The following is a 24,295-nucleotide window of genomic DNA, read 5'->3' on the forward strand; positions in this document are numbered from 1 at the left end:
TAAAGGGGACCTATAATGCTTTTCCTATTTTCAGTCATATATATAATGTTACAATGTCGGATGTTCACATTAAACATGGCCAAAGTGTCAAATAATGAGGTAAATGTATGTAGAAGTAATCCCTGTGAGCAAAAAGCACTGGCTTCAGACTGCTCTGAACACTTGGCTTCCAACAGTTTTTTCTACTTTGAGCCCAAGCCGATGTCAGCTCAAGATTTCTTTATATGGTCATGCACAGTGCACAAGTTCACTGCTATGCTCCACTAACATAATAGCATTTTTCCATTGTTTTGAGGGTAGTCATATCGAGCCATGACTCAAGTCGAGCTGGCACACTGTGAGTGTTTTACCAAGTTGTTTACCTCTTGGAGGTATGCTGGTTGTCTGCAGCTCTTCATCAAACATCATCATCACTGTGGCTGTTTCTGCTTGTACTATTCCTCCCTACATTATTGCTAACTGATCCGCTGAACAAAGAGCTCAGCTCCAAATATCTTAATATGTGACTGTTTTTTGGCGCCACTAACGAAGCTCTGCTCCTTCTGTGAGGAACATGTTTAATTTCCTGTAAATTCTTCACAACAAAAGTCTCCCGTTATTTAGTCATTTAAAAGCTTTTAGTCACTTAACATGACTCTGATATGGCTGCCTCTTGGCAGCTTCCAGAAACCTGACCAATCAGAAAACAGTGGGCTCATCAGGAGCGACAGGAGCTAAGACTGCCTGTTAAGAGACAGAGGCTGAACTGAGGGGCTGCATAAAGGGCCAGTATAAGATAAATAAGAAGTTTTTTGAACTGTGAATCATGCAAAGCTACACTAGTGGATACCAATAACAAAAATATAGAGCTGGAAATAAGCACAATAGGTCCCCTTAAAGCATGGTAAACTCAGAATGAAACCACTATACTTATCTGATGTGTTTATGTCCCTGTACTGTAGACACAGGGCTTGAAACTGTAAACTAAGCGAATTAGTGCGCCTATCTTTTATTTTTCAGTACTTGTTTGCAGTGTGTCCAACCTGTTTTCATTTTTTATTGAACTGGTGAAGTAGCTGATATGGCAGACAGGTCGGTACTCTTAATTAAATCCCCCTTTTCAGTCTTGTTACCCCCAACTTTGCACATACTGGACCTTTGTATCACACAACTATGAAACTAGAGGCCCGAGTGTTTTGGTGGAAAACACTGAATGCAAACACAACTGTGATTGTTTGTAGGAATCTTCTGTGGGAATCTATGATGGGCTAAAGCATACAAAACTCCAGCATGCTCCATTCATCCACCTTACTATGTAGAACAGTAGTGTAAAGGAAATATGCACTATGACATGCACATTCAAGCATAACTCCAACTGTCCATCACATGCTGACATGATGAAAAATATCAGGTAAGACTGCAGATTGTTGTAGCTGCAACACGGCACACACATGAACACACACACACACACACACACACACACACACACACACACACACACACACACACAAGTTAAAGAAATGGATGGATAACTGTCATGCTACATTGTCAAAGCTGCTTAGGAGTGGAAGCCCCCCTGTATTCATTACATGGAGTGTTCCTCTTCCTCCACTAAAAATCCCTGCATTATTAATGCTATAGTATGCACACTACGATGTGTGTAGCTGGGTTTTTATTAGGCTTTGCTTTGCACTTGACATTTTTATGCCTGTATTTTTTCATGTGTGCATACTGTGCTTCTGTATTTACACTGTGAATGCATGAATTCACTTACTGTTTCAGTGTGTGTGTGCTTTGTACATTATTGCGCAATGCTCCGTGTGTTGTGTTTGCATGCACGCTGTCCATGGATGCTTTGTGTGTGTTATGTGGGTGTATCTCTTTGTACCGTAGGGGGTGGGAGGCTGAACAGGCGGGTAGGATTCTATAAATAGAAAGCTCTCCAGCTCTGTGCCTCTTTGGACTCAGAGAGAGAGAGAGACACACATAAAGAAAGAAAGAAAGAAATGGAGAGAGAGTCAGAGGCGGCTGTGCTGTGCTCCGCTGGAAGATACCAAACACACATTGGAGGAGAGGCAGTGAGCCACAGCGTCACTTCCTCATTAAGGTGATGCCCATATCAGGACAATACCCCGGAAGAAGGTGTATGGCAGTGATTCCCAACCTGTTTTGCCTGTGCCCCCTCAAAATGAAGCAATGTCTACCTGTGACCTCACATCACAGATTAGCCTGAGTGGGCTTGAGTTGTGAGCAGTTCAGGCAAAGACTGATTTTTCCCTCTCAGATGGTTTGGTTCAGAATGTTTAGAAACACAGAGTTGAAAGCATCAAATTTGACAATATAAAGCAAAAAATAGAGAATATTCAGATTTTGTGTGTGTGTGTGTGTAAACAGAATATGTTCTTTTTATTTATTTCTTATTTATTTAATCATCTTGTATTCCCTAAATGTTGGTCACAAACCCAGGTAGAAAATTCATTTCGTCTTTCATTCAGGCATTACTTTTGTGTATGTCCAAGTATATTGAGACTAATTGCATTTTATATTCATTTTTACTTTACTTTGTAAAAGATCGTACTTTGCTGTGTCTTCTTCAGACAATGATTCTACCACAGACATGAAAAACATTTCCTCTACTACACTACTAACCTGCTTTGCTGCTGTGGACGGTATTGCCTGGCCTTATAATGAATAGGGAATTTTTGCCAAATAATGCCTAACAACACCACAATACTTATCAAAAAGTGAAAGATTACTTTTAAGATTTAATACTATTTCTTCACAGGCCATATGTAAGGCTGTTCCCCTCAATCACATATCTGTAGAGGTGGAAGATGTATAATCATTATTCCATGTCGTAGCAATACATTTGTATCCATTCTTTAACTGAATTGCACTTAACTGTCTCTATCCAAGGGCAGTATGATATTTACTCAGATGGATAAGTCTGGATGAGTAAGTTATATTGACCCTGTAATATATAATATTATAACTAGACAGTAATTGTTCCCATCAATTGCTTTAATAATCAGAAAATACCTCACAGCAGTGACCAGATTGGTGGACAGGGATGTAATGGAGACTTAATCCACCTAAACGCACTTTATCCACCTTTTCATCTGAAAGCAAGACATCTTCATCAGACAATTTGATTGTATACTTTATATTAAATTTCAATCAAATTAATATTATTTAAAGTCATACAAGGATAGAGACTTAATCTATGCTTCAAAATGATTTGTATTCATATGTATAGTTTTCTTCCTCATGACAATTGCTGATTACTGATTATGGTTGACTCATTTTTATTCAACAGAGCATCAGTGGTGGGTCATCAGGACCAATTTCAGAATTTGGCTGAAATTCAAGAAAACCACTGCAAATTCAGTTGATCTTACATTATGTGACCTACATGTATTTGGAATCATTTGTTTCTAGAGATTACAATTAGATTACAGTAGAAACCAATTCAGTCTGGTTCACAATTCAGTCATCATAATAGACTGGAGACTAGAGAATAAGCAATAAGACCCTAACCAAGTGGGCGTAGCCGTAGCTGTTGCTATTTCAGTGTGTTTTCAGTTCATGAAAGTCAATTGTAACATTTTGGTCGCCTAAAAATTTGTGTTCAGCATTTGGTTGTTCTAAAAGACCCTCTGAAGTGTCAGATGTTCAGTTAAGTACATTTTGTTTTAACAGTTTTAAGCCTGTTTTTCACTAGCGAAAATTAGCATTAGTATTAGCATTAGCATTATCACAGTGCTTGTTGTGGAATTTTCTATCTTTAGGGGCCACAAATTGGGTTACACTGGGTCAAGCATGGGGCTCGGGGTCACAGTGAAGGCAGCAGTAAATCTCAGCAGAAAGAAACAACTGTCTCTTCTCCTTGAAACGTAGAGCAGCTGGTGTTTGGAGAAAGCAGGAGCCATTCTGATAAAGATTGAATCGGTGTTGTCACGGTAACCAAGGTCAGAGGAGATGGGTGTGTGACTCCCTAGACACCACAGATAGGTGACTGTGTAGATTCCATTGTCATAATCAGACAACAGTGGCTCCAGACCAAAATGCGCTGATGGTGACCTGAAGCTCCATAAAAACACATTTCCTTGTTTAGAAACTAACAAACCAATAGGACAATTTTGCATACTGTAGATGCATTGAGTTTGACCACTTCTGGGAGTATAGTATTTGTGGCATGATCTGTAGGGGTTTAAAGACTGACCACAGGGGACCGAATAGTCAGAATTGAGGCAGCATCATGCACAGACTGCTATATTGATAATTTCTCCATTCTCCTTGGCCAAGCTTCAATAAATATTGTCGGCTTAAGACATCAAAGGCTCCTGGACACTTTCTTCACTGATTAGTTGAACATTGATCAGCAGATCTCAATAACAGAGCTAACCAGGCTAGCAGCTAGAGTTATGGTCAGCTCCACCCTCACATCCAAATATGATCACTTCTGGCTCCACAAATCCAAGATGGCGACTTTCAAAATGCAAACTCGAGGCTCCAAAATGGGAGTTCACAAATCAATGGGTGACATCACGTTGGCTATATCCTTTTTTAAAAATTCTATGACCCTAACTCTTTCAGTGTTAACCCTATCAGTCTATGCCCATTTTTGAAGCGAGGCTTGTGTCATTGTGACATTGACATTGGCTTGTGACATTCAATAATTCAATAACCCTTATCAGCAAACTTAGTTAGTAAGATGTGTGTTGTCATGGCAGTCTATTGTCTCATTCTCCTGAAGGTTGTAAAAAAAAATTTCATTATTCATTTATTATTACTTCATTCTTCATGTCCCATTGCATTTTTATCTGTTGAGTGATTCCATATGTTTACATGTTCATGTTCTAAGTGTTGAACCTTGACTTCTATGAAGTCAGAAAGGTTTGTGACTGTAATAAAAGCTGAGTAAAGGTTTGTTGTTGCACTTTATCCATTTTCTGCCAGTGTTATGGATCTGATGCTATTGCAAACACAATGTTGATGTTAGTTACACTGAAAACCTCACAGACTTCTCTGATTAGTTGTGTTAATGCTACAATTCTAATAAATTAATTTTGTAATGGGCCTTTTCAAGGCTTTTCTACATGATTACAATCTTATATACAGTTTAACAGCAATGATTTATTCTAAATTTTCATTAACTTTAAAGTTCTTTTCCTAAAAAAGAAAATGTGCTATACATCCATACTTGAAGCTAATAAGAGACACTGAGTGGCCAAAAATGAATTTTTTTGGCCTTTGATTGAACAGGTTAATATAAAAACTATTAATAACTCTAACTTTAGAAAGTCTTTCTATTCCAATGAGAGATTTACTCATGCTCAAGAATGTCTGTTTATTTGTGAGACAAACAGTCAATCAGTCTAAAGTCACTCAAGCCCAGAGTGTGCCAGCATGCCTGCCCCTGTGCTGCCCCACATCAGGGTGCATTTTACCCCTGCCCCTCTGATAGTTTGTGCGCGATCCTGGCCGTAATCACACGCACACACATATGCTCGCAGGTAAACCAGTGACCTGTGGTTCATTTACAGTATGTGTGTGTCTGGGCTGCAGAACAATCAGAAGCTGCTGCTCAGGTTACATAAGAAGCAGGCAGAGTGGCTGTGTGCACAGCGCTGCTCCAGCTGCCCTATCCTATCTCTTTAAATGTGACAGGGCTGCTCCGCTCTGCGTGTGTGTGCGTGTGTGCGTGTGTGGAGGAGAAATTACGAGACAGAGGGCCACTCTGTTGTGGAGGAGGACTAGGCGATCGAAAACACAACAGTGAAGCTCTTTTGCTCAGAATTGAACAATTTTTAAGAGGAGGCTGTTTATCGGTGCTCCCCTACGTTTGATTCATTCAGATTTTGGACTCGGGGGCTCTTCTTGTGTCTATGGGTGCATCTCTCGCCTCCCGATAGGAAATAACGGGCAGGGCTGCCTCCTGACAATTATTTATTTCGCCCTATCTGCGCCGCAACGCGGGGAGAAACGTGATCGATAGGCAGTGATAACAGCGTGCTGATCATGGATTAATGCCCGAGTGAATTTTCATCTGAGAGGTATGCGAAAAAAAGGCCGGACGAGGAGGATGTGTCCATGGGTGCAGTGTGTGTGTGTAGCGTGTCTGTGCTTGTGATGGATGACGGGATGTTGGGTTATGGCAGCAGCATCCATACTGCGGCTCCTCCGCTCAGACGAGGCGGAGGAGACTGCAGAGAGATCGGGGTGATGTGAGTGTATGGCGCTGGGTGTTCCAGCTCTTTGTGTGCACGGTGGGGCCTGTGGGAGACGGAGCTGATCAGCCGCATCGAGCTGCGTATTATTAACAAACACAATGACGTCAGCGTCTGTCAGTGACGCTACCGCTTTGGTTATCGTTTGTGCAGCAGTGTGATATCTTTCTGTTTTTGATATGAGGTGTTTTCTGTGTTTTGCTGCTGTTGCCCTGATTACACCACATTACATGTCTCTATACCTTCTAATGTTAGCCTAAATATAGTGACTTAACCCTTTGACATACAGCCCCCCCCCCCCCTTCTCCTGAAGTAGCTGCAAGGTTGGAGATAACATCGTATTCCTCACTTTCTGACATGTTTATTGAGAATGAGCTTGTTCTATCTCTTCACTGAAGCTGTATTATGTTTATACGGAGAGACGTTTTTAAGCATGAAATATTGTTGCTCTCTTGGACATCATTTTATACACATATCAAAATATAGCTTTCTATGAAATCTTTGGGATTTAATCTAGAATATTGAATAGAGTTCTGCTCATTTAAACAATGTCTGGCTGTACAGCATGAGTTTTGAGTTATTAATGACTGACAAACTCATACTGTTAGGGTGCCTGTGCATGTTGCCCTGTAGCCTCCAAATTCCCATTAATTCCAATGCAAACAGACTACACATTGAGGATTCATTATGCTCATGGAATAACACCACCTGGCCCTACAGGTTTCTGTGTGCTGGTTAGTTTCATTAAACACAACTTTATCTAGGAATACAGGAGCACAATATAACAACATTTCTTTAAAGTAGATTTTGAGTCAGGGCCCCTCTATAAAACAAGACTGCTAGATTATTAATGTATGACCTGCCTTAGTTGTACAAATTTCATAACAAATGTGCATTTATCAAATTACCACAAACCAATTGATGCACAGTAAACTCAGTACTTTTGGTCCCAGATTCCCAAAACTTGTCCTTGGACCCCAGGTAATCCAGCTTTGGTGTGGCTGAAAGGATTAATCATCTGAAATTTCATTGTAACCTGAAAACAGTGCTTGCACTTCCATAAACTTAGGGGGGCCAGAGAGAGAGATTAAAAAACAAATGATCAACTCAAAGCAGCAGAATAGACACATCTTGACTTATATTCTGCAGTATGGGTCAAGCTCCAAAACCTGGAGCCTAAACTTCCACTAATGCAATTCAATAGGAATAATTCTTCATGATGACATTACTATGACATCATCAGGGTTATTTCCGCAAACTTGACAAAGCTCCTCCAGAGCCACAGAAGACATTATACAACAGTTTTCACGAGCTGAGTAGTACTAACCATGACTAGTAAAGTGACTTGTTCAATTGGTAGAGTGCCCCTTTTAACTTTTCCCATATGTAGCTTTATAGATGAAAAAACTCTTGTATGACACTACTACATTCTTGACAAGTATCTGATTGTTCAAACACTTAACTGAGATTATTTCACTTCATTAAGAGTGAAATAATCAACATTGCTCAGAATTCCAACCATTTATTATGTTTTAGTTGCATCATTACATAGAAAAACAACCACAAATGTATCCCTAAATCAATCAGATGTTTTGTTTGCCAACAATTACATAAAGTAGACATATGGTGCTTTTTGTTATTTTCTGTTATTTTTATACTGTTATCATGTCAGATGTCTATGTTAAACACGGTCAAAGTTCCAAAACTTGAGGTGTATGTAAAAATGCTGCCTGCAAGTCAAAATCTCTGAATGCTTCATTTGCAATGTTACTTCTGCTCTCTCCTTGTGATGATGTGATGATGCATATATTTGCAACTGATAAGATTGTTTCTTGGTCAGTATCACAACACAGCCTAAACTTATTTGAATTATCTCCATAAATGATACGATATTGTAGCACCACTACAGGTAGTGATCATGTCTTACCCGAAGCCTATGTCTTACCCCCCAGGGGCCTCATGAGACATGAGCTTAATAAAAAAACAAAAAAAAAACAACAGTAAACACTTTAAAAAAAAAAAACAGTAAACATGATGCAGTAGCTACCTGTGATGTGGGAGCAGATGTGATGAGGAGTGAATTCTCTCGCTGTGCTTCTATGGCAAGCCATTTTAACATTTAATAGCCAGACAGGATATATATTGCAGATATCCTTAATTCAATTCTTCCTAGTCAAAATGAACATTTCAGATAACCAAAATGACATTCTTCCTATCCACGATTGTCATTTCAGATATCCACATCATCATTCTTCCTTGGACAAATGATGTCACTTTTTGCAATATATGTATATTGGACTTTCAATTTCAGATATCCACAATTACATTTTTGATACTGACGTGAACATTCTGGATATCTGCAAAAGAATTCTTACTTGGAAAAACTCCCATTTCAGATATCTACAATCCAATTTGTACTAGTCATAGTTTCAATTTCAGATATCCAAAATAAAAATCCATTCCAGATATCTATAATGTAATTTTGAATATCCAAAATTACATTCTGACTAATAAAATTGATGTGTGAAAAAATTGGATATGTACTGCAATTTCTTTTTTTTTTTTTTTAGGAAAAATACAATTTTGGACATCTGTATAAATATTGTGGATATCCATAATTGTAATTCTTCCCATCAAGAATGCAGTTTTAGATATCTGAAATTGTAATTGACGTAAAATCAACGTAATGGGTGACGTACTGCGAGTTAGGTGGTGCTTGGTTTTGGCTCGTCCGTTTTCAAAATGGCAGCCTGTTCAAAAACTTTAATATATTACATGGAAACAGTACACTAAAATATGTATCTGAAAACATTTGAGGCAAGAAATATGCAATGCAGTAACAGGATCTTGATCCATATTTGATCAGCACTGCCCAGTTTGACAGTTTGATCTGAGTTCATTTGGGCTGGCCCATGGATGTATAAAGAGAACTTCATACAGCATATCAACTTGGTTCTTCCCCTCCTAAGAAATTACCTGGATGAAAACATACTATGCGCCCATAGAGCATACTCACCATAAACTTCTGCCGGCTGAGACAGCTAACTTCTGGTTTAGCCCTCCGGCTAACTTGAATGGGGATAAAACAAATGAATCATGCAGCTCTTCTAGACTTTCGAAATGTGATTGGACTGAATGGATCAAAATTGGATAGTGAAACAAGTCATTTGGCGGGGGCTGTGACTTTCAAAAAAATGTATCCACCATTTTACAGCCGCTCCTTTTCCCATGATTGTGTGTGGGAAAAATTATTTTTGGGCCCCTGTCGGACCCGAAAGTTGTAATTCCACAGCTTGGCCACCATGTCAAATTGGCTTCAAAGCCCAGCGCTGTTCCTATGGGCTTGGGCTGACCCCTGTGCGGTCCAGCCAAAAATCATCCCTGAATTTAGGACATGCATAGTTCGACATCTAGTGGTGGGCTTTTTCTTTCTTCTCCAACAGCAAATGCCGACTTAAGTTATGACTAGTAACAATTGGATTGTAGATATCTGATTTGGGAGTTTTCCTAGTGAGAATTCTATTGCAGATATATATATATATATATATATATATATATATATATATATATATATATATATATATATATATATCCAGAATGTTCATTCTTAATATCAAAAATGTAATTGTGGATCTCTGAAATTGAAAGCCCAATACACATGGATGGCAAAAGTGACATAATTTGCCCAAGGAAGAATGTCAGTGTGGATATCTGACATGTTCATTTTGACTAGGAAGAACTGAATTACATGGAATTTTACTTTTGGTTCACAGAGAATTGAAATTTTTATGTAAAAAAAAAAAGAAAATCATGTAATTTTGGAAACAATGTAATGATTACTCTGAGAAATCCACAGTCTTCACTGCATACAGTTTTCAGTCCCTACGAAAACTGTTGATGACAGCATGTTCAGAATAACATCTTCAATAGCAAACTCAGATAATGAGCATTTGGTTATATGAAAGGATATAAAGACTAGGGAAAAATTGTTTTGGATGTAGTGAGGGGAGAGTTTCATCATGACTTCATGGATAAAATAATACTACTAAATACTAAAAATAGTACTGTCTATAAAAATAATTACATGGAGTCACTGATACCAACTACAGAGATAAATATCCAAACAACAAGATGTAGAAAACTGAGGATGTAAAGCACATTATGACTGTAAGGAAGATCACAGATAAGGATGTATGGATTAATACACACAGTATGGCACGTAAGAATGGTATGATCAGGATTATCAATCTCTCAGAAAGCATTGGAGGCTGAGAATCAACAAGTTTGTACATGGAGAAATTCAAAGTCTGAGTAACAATTCAACATGTGAATATTCTTAATTTAGATGTAACTAGTATGACAGAACCATCCTCATTATGTATTAATGTGTGTTAGATCACGTGACCCCATTTCTCATCAGATCCGGATGAAATCTCTGGAAAAGGCTAGAATGTGGACCTTGAGTTTAGGTTGATGCATATCAACCACCTCTACCTAAATACATTCTGCTGATAATAATACTTTACTTTTATTTGAGGAAAATTTGAATGAAGAACTTTTAATTAACAGGGTATGTTCATATTGTGATGTTGCTACCTTTTACCTTAGTAAAGGATCTGAAAACTTCTTCAACCATTAGGCACCTTGCACACTCCAAAATGTACACCAATACATTAATTATATACATCAGCGGCCACATGCACACACAGACATGCATATGCAATTTCCCACACATAAACTGCGCTGAGAATGTGCGTGCCTCACCTTTCAGACCAATCATACACACTTCCTAGAGCTGATAATGATAAAGTTGAGATGAAATATGAGGTGACAGATGTAATCTTCTACTAAAATATTGTTTTTTTAGTTTGTTAGCAGTTTCATTGATTGTGTTATTATTTTTTCAGTCTACACAGCGATCAGCAAAATGTAAATCAAAGGTGCCTTTCACAAAGATCTGTTAATTGCATGAGAATTACATGTCAAATGCAAATTTTTACCCTTTAAAGCTATGATGGGGAGAAAAAAACAAAACAACCCCCCCCCCCCCCCCCGTGTGAGATGCAGCCTGCAGACAAAGCAGGAGCAGCTGTAGTGAACACAGCAGAAACGGCTGATTTGCCGGAGAGTACTGCTCATCTCTCATAATGCTTAATCCTTACCAATATCATTTCAGGTTATCATGACGTATTATTACTTGGCTGACACAGATAAAACCAGCGGGGAAGACACTGTCTCAGTCTGTCGTGATGATGATGATCAATTGTAGCATCAGACAGACCGATTAGACTGTGTGGTCATGTTGGTCTGCACCTCACTGTGCCTTTACCACCACACTACCTCAGACAGAAGTTGACCTAACATTGGTCCTCTCTCTCTTCTACCATCATGCATCTGTGGCACTGCTCTTGCTATGACAGCTTGTTTGTAGGCCTTTCTCAACACAGAGTATGCCAAGTTCCAGCTTGTGTTCTTGGGAATAGGAACTTTGCAAGTTGAACTTGGTAGTTCAAACTTGCAAGAATGAGAGGATTCAATGACAACAACAGTGTTCTCTCTGACATCAGCAGTTCAGCTGGGCTCAGTTGATGACACTTCAACACACCTGTACACTTGTTATCCTCACTGTAATATATACAGTATCTTCACCAAACCTGAATATCACACACCACATTGGCTCTGTTTGTGTTATACATAGGTATTTATTAATTTCTGTTAGAGTGTGGCAAGATCCACAGAGGCAGACAAAGTCACTGGTAGCGACTACAACTGCTGTATCCAAGGTCAAGAATGAACTGACAGAATGATATCATATGATATATCAGATTTAGAGTCCTCACATCTTTAAGAAAGATTGAAACAAATTTTGAAGTAGGTTTTCATTTGATGAAATGACCACACTCTGAATCATTAATATCTCACCAAAATGAATCTCAAAATAATCTTGGTGACAAAATAAGTAAAATGGTTGTTGCGCACGCGCGCGCGCACACACACACACACACACACACACACACACACACACACACAAACATACACGCATTTTTCTGGGATATTTTTCAATGTATGTCCATTCTGTTCCCTACCCAGTTATTGTGCTACATGTGAGCCATACTACTGTATATGGGAATTAGCTGGGAAGGCCTTTGCAGCTTTTTGAGCCTTCCAGTGTTACAAATGAAAATTAATATAATATATAATAATATATATATATAAGTGCCATTTAGTTAGTAGTTTTCCTGTAAAAACGCGATGGATGTAACCTATTAGAGCAACATTTATATTTAAAATATGGAAAGTGCTTCGCCCTCCTTTGTTGTGGCCTGCCAGCCAGTCATAACAACAGTTAGAAAATGTATGTAACAACTTTCAACTATATCCATTGGTATAAATTCAAGAAATGTAGATATAGTAGGTCAGTTGTCATCATGTGACCTGAGAATAGAACTTAAAGGATAAGTTCACAATTTTTCGAGATTCCCTTCAAACAACAGTCAGGTGTCCATATGAACAGTGAAAGAGGTTTTCCTCGCTGTAATCATTCCTCCTGTTCATACTGGATATTAAAAGATCCTTCAAATGTGCTTCAATGTAAGTGATGGAGGCCAAAATCCACAGTGTGTCCACACAGTCATTTTGTGTAAAAATGTATTTAAAAGTTTATCTGAAGCTTATATGAGGCTTCAGCAGTCTGAGTTAGTCATATCAAGTGGATATCTGACACATTTACAGTCTTTTTAGCATCAAATTCCCTCTTTGTGTTTCCTCAGACAGTGTTTCCCTGTTGAGCTGTGGTGGAAGTACAGTAACAAAAAAGAAAGATATCTACTTGATTTGACTCATCTGGATGACTGAAGCTTCATATTAGCTTCAGATAAACTTTCAAATACATTTGAAGACATTTTTGCACAGAAAGAGGACTGTAGATTTTGTCCCCCATCACTTACATTGTAAGTGCATTATGAAGGGATCTTCTAATGGTCAGTATGAACAGGAGGAATGATTACAGCAAGAAACATGTTTCAATGTTTCAATGTTTAATGTTATGCAACTAAAACATTTTATTAAGTCAAGGGAAAGGTCATGGTTACGGTTAATAAAAAGACAAACATTAAATGCAGGTTTGTGAACTCTGGTCACCTGCATGAAAATCAAATGTGCTACACACGCACATACCACCTCAACCTCCACACCCTTACTTCTGAGGATACTTCCTGTATTCTGTATTAGGATACTAAAACAAAGGTCCGTATGAACAGGAGGAATGATTATGGCAAAAAAAAAAAAGTTTCAGTGTTCATTTGGGTTCCTGACTGTTGTTTTAAAACACACTTGAAAAACTGTGAACCTGTACTTTAACTCATGCGATAACAGGTCTATGTATATGTGGGAGATGATAACATTTGTCTCTGTTCAAAGTTGGTCTTCTCGATGGTTTCCTTAATCTTTCTATGGTCTGTGACCTCTTCTCAGTGGATACTGTGAGAGTGTTCCCCACAGCTAACATGTGATGTCATGATGATGTCATACAGCAATCCTGTCTTCCTCTAGGAAGGTGTCTGTCTTTAGGGTGTGACAGACAGATGTTAAGGCGTTGAATGGTTTGTGATAAGCACTAACTCCTTGTGACTTGAAGACTCTGGCTAGATGTTCAGACAGCTCATCCACGTCAGGGTCTCCACTAGACGTTTCTGGTGGTCCTTATAGAGTTAGCAGTGTCAAAATCTAGTTTTAATGTCTAATATCTAAAATCTTGAGGTCTGATCACAGCTCACTTTTGCCCCTGCCCTTAGGTTACATAATCCAGCCCTGAGTGTAGTTCAGTTGGTAGAGTAGGTGGATCATTAATTTAAGGTGTGGTTTGACCCCTGGCTATACATCTTAAGTGTCCTTAAGCAAGATGCTGAAGCCCAAATTGTCTGCATGAGAAACTAAGAACAAGAGAAAAAACTAAATATCCATATCAACTGAGCTAATGATTATTGAATTACTTGTACATGGGGTGACAGTGTGGGCTGAGGACTCAAATTCCTGATCCTAGAAGTGATGAATTCTACGGTGGCCTGCAACAACATTTCATTAAATACAACATTTCAGAAAACACTAGGGGTGTGCCCGAATACAAATACGTTATCCGGAAAAGCACAAATAGTGTTTTTTTTACGAATATTTGTTTCATACCAATATTTTTAAAATTATTTGTTTTTCGGAAGAAAAAAAAAATACCAGCGCACAAGTTGGTTACATCACTATCTCAGTTTCTGTCCTCTGCTCCACTGTTAAGTCTATCAGCAGGTCTCAAAGAGGGGAGTCACATCCACCTGCTACATGACGCACATTTCCTAATTTGGACATCACTCCCAGAGTTGAGGGTGTTCTCCAGAGATAAAGCTGAGCTACTGACACACACGAGGGGACTCTCCATAACCTGTTTCTCCCTTTCTCCTTTCCACAAAGTTAAGTTGTAAAAAATAGGCAGTAAATGAACAGTGCAAAGCAATAACTGCCTTTGAAGTTCTTCCCTACATGTTTCATGCTGTGCTGTCTCTGTGTTATGGGTGTATAAATAGGTAGATGTCTGTCTGCATTGAGGTAATGAGTAAAGTGTTCGCTCAGTAGTCAGTGCAGTCATCTATGATCTGGGAGACTCCAGTTCGAGACCCGGTGTGGGGACCTCCTTTGTAAGGTAGTTTATTCATGAGCACTTATTGTAATACTTTAATTTTCTAAAATGAAAAGTGTAATAAAAACAAAAACAGGATTTTTAAGCCTCTCTCCACTTTTATTTGAATACAAATACAAATACAAATACTGGACCCTCTACACATCCCTTGAAAACACATTAACAAAACTGGAAAGCACAACACCTGAGAAAACAACAAAAACATTTCACTAGACGGAAAAGGTAGTGACAACAATTCTTGTTTTAGATTGGACAGAACCCAAGTCAATTTGTGTTTGGTCAGTCATACTATACGGGAGTAAACACCCACGGATATGCTGATGGGCACTGCCTGGACCACTTATTTACATCTTTGTCTTGACCCTCTTGACAAGAGGTCAACATCATTTGCTGTTTCCTGGTACTCACATTGTAACCTCTTGGTAGTGTCAATGCACACATTTTAAGCTGAGTTTGAAAGGATGTAAGAAATAATTGGATATATCAACACAGGGTGCTCATATGATGTTATTCTCAATATGCCTTCAACATATCACAATGTCCCTTTGAACTCTTAAAACATACTTAAAAGAAGTAGGACTGACAAGATGGGAGACAAAACTGCAGAGGTCTTAGAAAGCGTAAACAGGAAATTACCTTGTAAGAGGTTCAAGACAAATGTATAAATTATTGGCCCAGACAGTGCCAACACCCACGATTGTTGTTAAGTATTGTTGACCAAACCTTGAAATCTGAAGAACTCTGAACTGACTTGGACTCTGTCCAATCTAAAACATTTCTGTTTTGTAAAATGTTGTGTTTTCAGTTTTCTGTGTTTCTTGAAATGTTGTTGTTTTTCGGTTTTGTTGTTGTGTTTTCTAAAATGTTATATTTTATAAAACGTGTTTTCTGATTTGTCAATGTGTTTTGCACCTCAGGGACACCGTAGAATTTAGTCTTACCAGCAGTTCCATGAATCATGGAATTCAGATGGACTGGGGGATAATGGAACGGAGTGATTCATGCAGATCTGTTTCACAGCATGTGTTGACTTTGCCGAATTTGCAGTGAGACCGTACATCACTATTTGTAGTAAGACTGTGTTGGAGAGTACATGTTGTTGTGGTCATCTTTAACCCCAGGCTCTGTGGGATAAACACCGTAATGGTGCTCTTCAACAAAATTTTGTTTAGCCCAGTGAGAGTGATTCATCAGGGGAACAAGACTGTTAGCTCAGTCAAAAGTACAGTAGCGTATGATATGTGTGTGAATGTGAGTGTGTTAAGTGTGTCTCCTTGTATAAGTTCCAGCACCTCATGACAGAGTAGTCAGCTTTAAAAAAAAAACATGAGATATATGATACATATCTACAAAAGGATATCATGTTACATCAGAGTAAATACTCTTTACAAAGAAAGGGATCTAATAGCTGGCCAGGATTTACTGTAACTGACAATCTAAAAGAATGCACTCTCATGAATGATTGACTGCATTTCAAAATTCACCTTCAAAATCTACCAAGTAGAGGGAACTGTAATATAATGCCTAAAACAGCCAGTGTCATAAAGGATATATGCTTCATGGCATATTGTATGAATCTTGTACTTACTGTGAATTGACAAGCACAGAACTTACACTGCAGTTCTAACCTGCTGTTCTGTTTACAGGCTGGAGTCTAATGCACTGTTAAATCACCATACCAACAGCAGGGTTTACTAAATGTAGGCTAAATAGATGGTCTAAAAGAGTGTGTTGACACATGGCCATTCAGTGTGAAATGTGCACATTCACTCTGAGAAGTAGTGTGGCTGAATTTGACACCCTTCCACAATAATTCTTTTTCCATTGGAAGAACTGACCCTGCCTTCCAGTGGTGGAAAGTAACTAAATACATTTACTCAAGTACTGATCTTAAGTACAGTTTTTAGGTATCTGTTCTTTACTTGGATTTTTCCATTTTATGCTTCTTTGTACTTCCACTCCACTACATTTCAGAGGGAGACAGTGTACTTTCAACTCCACAACTTTTTTGACAGCTGTAGTAACTTTTCATATTAAAATTTGTACATGAAATAATATATCATTAACTTATAAAATACTAAAAAAAAGTTCGACCAAATAAATAATTGTTTGAGGATTGTTGAGTTTAGAGAAAATCTAAAAAATGATGTTTGTGTGGCAGAAGTTATCAGTCACAGTCACAGCGGGCAATTTTTCTCCAAAAAGAGTACTTTTACTTTAAATATCTTGATCTGATAACACTTCTGTACTTTCTGTACTTGTACTTAAGTAGGATCTAAAATGAAAGAATTTTACTCATAATGGAGTAATTTTGTGGTATTGCTACTTTTACTTAAGTAAAAGATCTGAGTACTTCTTCCACCACTGCTGCTTTCAGAACAGACTTAAAGTTTGCCCCAAAATTGCACAAATGATATGTCAAAATAGTCTTCCTGCCCTGTACTTTATCCTCACATCATTCCTTTTGTCTATGGCTGATGGTCATTATTTCATATTGTGTGTGAGGGAGTGTAATGAAAGAAGTATATATGAGTGTTTGAATTTCAGCAGAAACAGTGATTTGCAACTGTAATCAAAGAGAAATCGTACAGTAGACACTTTTCTGAGAAAATGTTATCACTGTACAGTGTGTGGCTTGCTTTGAGGGTCTGCAGTTTTGTTTCCTCAAATGACAACAGGTGTAATTTCTCCAAAAATATAAATCTCTTTCTTTATTGAAATGTAACAACAATAATTATGACATCATGCAGCAGCTACAAGGTGCATTACTGTGCATACAAACATCATTCCAAATTATATAAGGTATATAAAAAGAAAGCAAGAAATAATTACAAAAGATAACAAAATAAATAACATGGAAAAAGCTAAATAGGTTAACAAATTAATAATCAAATGAATGTATTCTGGGATTCAACTCTTCATCTGTACATATACACTTTTCATTTTAGATACTCTTAAAGAATCTATGTATACAAAATTATGAGATTAATGATACAACACATAGAAAGAGTTATTGTTACATTCAGGTTTGATTGTAATATCTTTACTACCAATTAAAACAACAGAATGCCTTGTTGTAATGAATACACATTCCTAAAAACATAGATTGTTTAGATTGTAAATAACTACAAAGTCAATGGTGGAAAGTAACTAAGTGCATTTACTCAAGTACTGTACTTAAGTACAATTTTGAGTTACCTGTGCTTTACTTGAGTATTTCCATGTGATGCTACTTTATGCTTCCACTCCACTACATTTCAGAGGGAAATATTATACTTTCTACTCCACTACATTTATTTGACAACTTTAGTTATTTTTCAGATATAGATCAGATCAATATAACAAGCTTTTAAAATACAACACATTGTTAAAGATGAAACCAGTGGTTTCCAACCTTTTTGGCTTTTGACGTCTTACAAAAAGCAGTGTGTAGTCGGGGTCACATTTCACATGTCTATGAGTTGTTAACAGCTCCACCAAATAGTGATTTTTCCCTCTAAACTTCTCACATGCTTTCATTTCAATAAATGTTCAAATGATCCAATATTTCACCAAAAACCAAAGATTAGAAGAAAACAGATTTGTGTATCAGAACTTTGTTTTTTCTTCTTTCCTCTCCCATTAATCATCTCACCACCCCTCAGATTTATCTGCTGACCCTTTGGAGTTGCCTGACCCCTAGGTTGGGAACCACTGGACTAAACTAGCTAACTGTATATAAAGTAGTTGAAAGTAGCTCCACCTCCAGCAGCTACAACAGTAACATGCTGCTCTAACACTGATGCTTCACTATTAATAATCTAATGATGTCATATATAATAATATATCAGTCAGAGGGGAAAAAAACACTACTTTTACTGCAATACTTTAACCACATCAAGCTCATAATACTTATGTACTTTTACTGTAGTAGGATTTTTCATGCAGGACTTTTACTTGTAATTGCTGTATTGGTACTTTCATGCAAGTAAAGGATCTCAGTACTTCTTCCACCACTGTACAAAGTTGTATGTACAAAGAAACTGTATGTTTCTTTGTCTATTTGATGTTATATTGTTTTATGACTCAGTATGTATTATGATTTGTTGAAGTGAAGGGGTGGACTTTGTATAAGCCCTTTGGGCTTCCTTCCTCTCCTGCACAATTTAATATAACTTTTTACTGTGTAATATTTTTATTGTATCCTTTGTGCAAATAAATCTAAATCTAAGTTAAGACAGCTGACATCAATGCATTTTTTAGTTTTCAGATGCACAAATTAAGAATCCTTTTTGTCTGTGATTGTTGAGTAAATTCACAAAGGTTAATTAGTAACAACTCAGTTGCTGGATGAAAGTTCTATAGGCTTCATTCCCAGTTACAATACATGTATTTTTCACTGGTGATGTCTGGTCCCTCAGGCAGACCCTGATGTTGATTCATTATGAGATCTGTGGTTGATATAGTACAAAGAAAGAGTCTGGGGGAGTGGAGGAGGTGGACACTTATCTACATGATAGTTTGCATGATTTTAATTTTGATCAGGGAGAAGATCATGTTATGGACACATGTATAATAAGATGTGTATAAAGCCTCCATCATGTAACTGTCTGTACATTAGAGAAAAGAAGGATATGTAAAAGTAAAAAAAATACAGTTAGTTGTAGTAAATAACTTCCTATATTTATTATGGTTATTATTATTATATATTAGTAAAGCAACAATTGGGTTCAGCTTAATCAAATTTAACATTAAAGTAAACATTTCCAAGCCTTGGTTTTTACAGTGTAGTGTGTAGTGTGTGTACAGTGTAGTTTACAGTGTAGATTTATGGAGATGATGGTTTTATTGTGAAGTGCCGGATATCCTGTTATTGTTGACTGTGGTGAATCACAGGCATCAGAGCCTGCAGATTCTTCAGCATCCCACCTCCTGACAGAGACAGTACCATAGCCACATGACGGAGGAATGGTAAATATAGATTTTGCTGTGACTGTGCATTTGTTACCTTAGGATTTGGTGAAATCTTGTGAAATATGTTAGCCTGACTTCTGACATCTGAGTGAATATTTTCATCTGTTCTGTAAAGGGTTAGCCCGTCATTGTTCTGAAATATGTCTGCCTTTTTAAATGCTTCACGGGTGCTTGCTTTAGCCGGCTTAGTTGACAACATTGCTGTATTATGTAATGGAGGAACCTCGGTGATGCGACAGGGGAGGCAGAGTCAGAGCCAGTCTCCATCTGCTAAGGGACCGACAACAAATACTTTAAAATCATCAAATGTAAAATGCTGCCAGATGTGGTTATATTGAAAATTGCTCTTGAGAACTCATAGACAGTGTGTATAGATGAGTGGATGTATGTGTGCATGGATGTAGCAGGTGTAAATAGCACAGCTGGTTGTGTCAGTAGAGTGGGACAGAAGGATGCTGTTGTGTGTGAAGCCCTATAGTCAGGGTGTTACATAACTGAGCGGTTTGAGCCTGTGAGCTGTCCTCCTGCTGCTGATACAGTGAGATCACAGAGAACAGGCTAGATGGGGCCATGAGCCACAGCTTTCATTTACACTATGATGTGTTTTCACTTGGATACACCGTTCAGCTCTGTTAAATGCAAACAACAAAGGAGAAGCAGCCTATTCAAACAGCATGCTGATGATAGTTGCAACATTTTGACTCAGCTGATTGAAAACTGCTTTTCTTTATTATTTTTCTTTATCATTTATGATAATAATATATGAAAAAACAAATTAGATTACAGTTTTATCATTGATTATTAAGATTTTATTTTATTTTTTTGGGTATAAAACCAAATATTTTGTCATATGTCCCGCTCAACTGTAAGGATCTGCTACTTTTCTGTTTTATATAATCATAAATGTAATACTTGTTTTCATTGTTGGTCAGACAAAATAAATAGGAAATATATTCATAACCCTTTATATTATGTATTTTCAATTTCACATCATTATGTAGATTTCTGAGAAATCAAACATTAGAATTAAATGTCTCTTTAGACCTTGGAAATACATAGTTTGACAGAATACATCTTAACTCAAGGGCTACTTATTTTTATTTATTTTATTTATTTGACAGGGACATCAACAGAAAAAAGAACTGTACATGAGCCAGAGCTAGCCTAAGAAGCTAATTTTCAGCTATTTTTCCTGGCACGATATTAAAGAAAACAATTTAACTCAATTTTTTCCAGACCTGTATCATCAGGGGAACAAGACTGTTAGCTGTATCTCACAGTCTTCATCATTAGATGAAGTTTGCTCAGTTGTTATGGAGAAAATGTAATAAGTAAGTATGAAGTATATAGTAGGAACTTAGTGAGATGTGGTTGAAATTCCTGGATAAAACATGGACTTTGAGTTAAGATTATTTTGTCAAATTGACAAAACATTTGCAGAGAAAATAAATAGCTGGGCAATGTCTGGTTTTTGATAAATCAGTGAATAAAAAACTTAGAAATCAAGGTACTTCACATTAATGCAAAAATCATATCAATCAAGTTATGCCATAAAGCATACGTGCTCACTGATTCACAATATTTGACACAGCTTTATAATACCTCTACAGATTTCAAATGGGGAAATATAAAGGTATAAACAGTGTGGCGAAATCTCAGAGAAATGTATATCGTCACATGGTCTCATATATCACGATATCGCCAGAGATGGTTCCTATAGCCGGTTCCAAATTGGATCCGGTTTCCAGATGGCAATTAATTATGCTCCGACACTAGCAAATCTCATATCAAACCCTTTATCTGTCCTCACTCTTATCAACAAAGTGTCGCTGTCTCTGGTTAAAATAACTGATCACTGGCAGCAGATTAAATCAGCTGTAACTAATTAAGGTTAATTCAGTAACGGCTAAACTAAAATGTTTGTTGCTCTCTGCAGCTGCTGTCTGCACACACACAAAGATTGTTTGTGAGTAAAGGCACATCAATCTGAAACACCACCAAATGAGTATTTTTGTAGCTTCACAGAGTGGAGACTCTTCTCTAGACAATTGATCAGCTGATCACTTAATGTCACTTTAAAAATCCCCCAGTTAAACTTTGAGTTAGATCAGATCAGTATTTGAATCTGATCAGCTTCATAGTTGTGAATCAGGACTTTCAGTAGCTGCTGAAGTGCAGTAGGCTCCAGTTGTTAGTTGAATGTGTCAGATACATAAGTTGACATTTCATATATTATGCTGCTCATCTCATTTTCAGATCGAGTGTGCACCTTCTCAGCCAACAAGAAGTGTTAAGAAATCTTTGAGATGTAGTGGATTTGATACTGGATTTGGATTTTGATAAAATGCTTTCAACACCATCCCTACTTTCCACTTAACCCTAATTACAAAGTAATACTGCTCCTTTAAGTTGGATGGCAGCTGGAGTCAGCTTGAATTCACAACAGTTATAATTGATTTCAATAGCAAAAATAAATAAATAAAAATAGACAACAAAACAAAAAGAAATGATTAAAACTCCCATAGAAATTTCTCCAACCTGTCCTGCAGCAAAATTGACTGTATTCCTCCACTGTTCTATCTGTATGTTCAGTATGTCAGCTTATTTTGAAGTCTGATATTCACCAGCTGGACTTGTATAGTCAGTAGCTCTATACTAATAGTATACATTCTTCTTACACTACTTTCATCAGTTCCACCAGAGAACTGTATAGACATTTGGAGTGTACAGGAAGGTGGCTGGGCTGTTCACCATACCAACTCTGCTAATCAGTTTCCTGAGGAAACCCTGGTCTACAAAAATGTGTTTAGCACAGAATTGTTACAAAGCACAAAACTCAAATGATTTCATTTAGTTTTATATCCCAGTAGAGATCCTAAAGACAACATATGTATGCTAATGTACAGAAGTTTGCGGAAATGTATATAAATCGTCCTCCATCATCCTACCATGCAGTGTGTTGGAGTGTCTGTTAGCACACTGCACACTGTGCTTGATATGTGTAAGTTTGTCTTTAACTAAACCTATCCAGAGCAAAAAGTTAAATGACAGAGGATTTTGACTAAACACACTTCATATGACATCTCTGTAAATACTCATCTTGAATTAAACATGGATTTTTGTTTAGCTATGTCACTAGTTGTGAGCAAAATGTTTGCTTGTTTATTATGAATGTTGTCATAGTTCCAAAGCAGATAAATAAATCTTTATTAAATTAATTAATTACTAATTGTTTACACACCCTGTAAACTTCTTCATCTTTCTCCAAGTTTAACAGTGCACTGTGAATCTGTCTTCTTTCACCAGGTTCCCAATGTTGAACATGTCCACTCCCAGCGAGCTGAAGTCTCCCTGCGTGACTCGCAACGGTATGGTGAAGTTGCCCCCCAGCCAGCCCAACGGTCTGGGCAGTGCAAGTATCACCAAGGGCACACCTGCTGCCAAGAACCGTCTGTGCCAGTCCTCCTCGGTGCCCTCTATCCTGCCTCCTCCACCATCCTCCCTTCCCTACCACCACCACCACCACCTGGACGGCCCTGGCATGCCCCATTCAGCAGCCTCCCTCTTGGGCCCTGACCTGGAGCCTGGAAAGCCTCTGGTGGGCCTGAAGCCATCCCTTCGTCAACTACCCCCCCTCACTCTACCCAAGCCCATGCTGCTGGAGCGCCAACTTGTCCTGGATGAGAAGCTGCTCAACCGACTGCTCTGGTACTTCACCACAGCTGAAAAATGTGTGTTGGCACAGGTATGCAAGACATGGCGCAAGGTGTTGTATCAGCCCAAGTTCTGGGAGGGTGTGACACCCATCTTGCATGCCAAGGAGCTATATACCTTGTTGCCCAATGGGGAGAAGGAGTTTGTCAGTCTACAGGCCTTTGCACTGCGTGGCTTCCAGTCTTTCTGCTTAGTGGGCGTGTCAGACCTGGACATTTGTGAGTTCATTGACAACTACCCGCTCTCCAAGAAGGGTGTTCGCTCAGTCAGCCTCAAGAGGTCCACCATCACAGATGCCGGATTGGAGGTAAGACTGGATGTGTTTGGAAAAGACAGAGTTTACTGGATAAAAATATCCCTGATGTTGGAGATGATTCTAAATTACACATGGTGGGAGTACAGAGTACCTGGGAGATTAGAGCATTCCTAATTATACTCAGAGCTGTGGCAGGTCTCCTTTTTGAGAAAGCTTGCAGTCTCAGCAGCCATCTAGGTAACAAAGTAGTGGAACTGTTCAGCAACAGTTCAGAGCAGCCATCTATATGTTATGATTATTTGTGAAAAGAGCCACAGACGTATGACTTATTTCCCCTGTTTTATATGATTATTGATGGCTCCCTGTTTTCTAATCTTCTATGTTTTTAATTCGCTTTTGATGCAAACTCAACATTGCCTTGATAAATTTGGTATAATTGTAGTAGAAAATTGCTTGATCACTCAATAAACACACAAGGAG

General features: G+C 38.0%; 1 protein-coding gene across 2 annotated transcripts in view; it reads left to right on the forward strand.

Moving 5' to 3' along the window:
- The first annotated feature begins 5,655 nt into the window (after positions 1-5,655).
- fbxl16 (F-box and leucine-rich repeat protein 16) overlaps positions 5,656-24,295 on the forward strand; it is a 43,343-nt gene continuing 24,703 nt past the window's right edge. Inside the window, exons 1-2 of one of the 2 annotated variants that reach the window (XM_067570318.1) lie at positions 5,656-6,035; positions 23,152-23,866. In XM_067570318.1, the coding sequence (XP_067426419.1) occupies positions 23,159-23,866 (708 nt within the window). In that variant the 5' untranslated portion in view covers positions 5,656-6,035; positions 23,152-23,158. Of the gene's footprint in view, positions 6,036-19,756; positions 19,843-23,151; positions 23,867-24,295 lie in introns of those variants that run through there. The other variant, XM_067570316.1, reaches the window with a different exon arrangement.

This window comes from Thunnus thynnus, chromosome 17 (assembly GCF_963924715.1).
Source record: "Thunnus thynnus chromosome 17, fThuThy2.1, whole genome shotgun sequence".
Taxonomy (NCBI): Eukaryota; Metazoa; Chordata; class Actinopteri; order Scombriformes; family Scombridae; genus Thunnus; species Thunnus thynnus.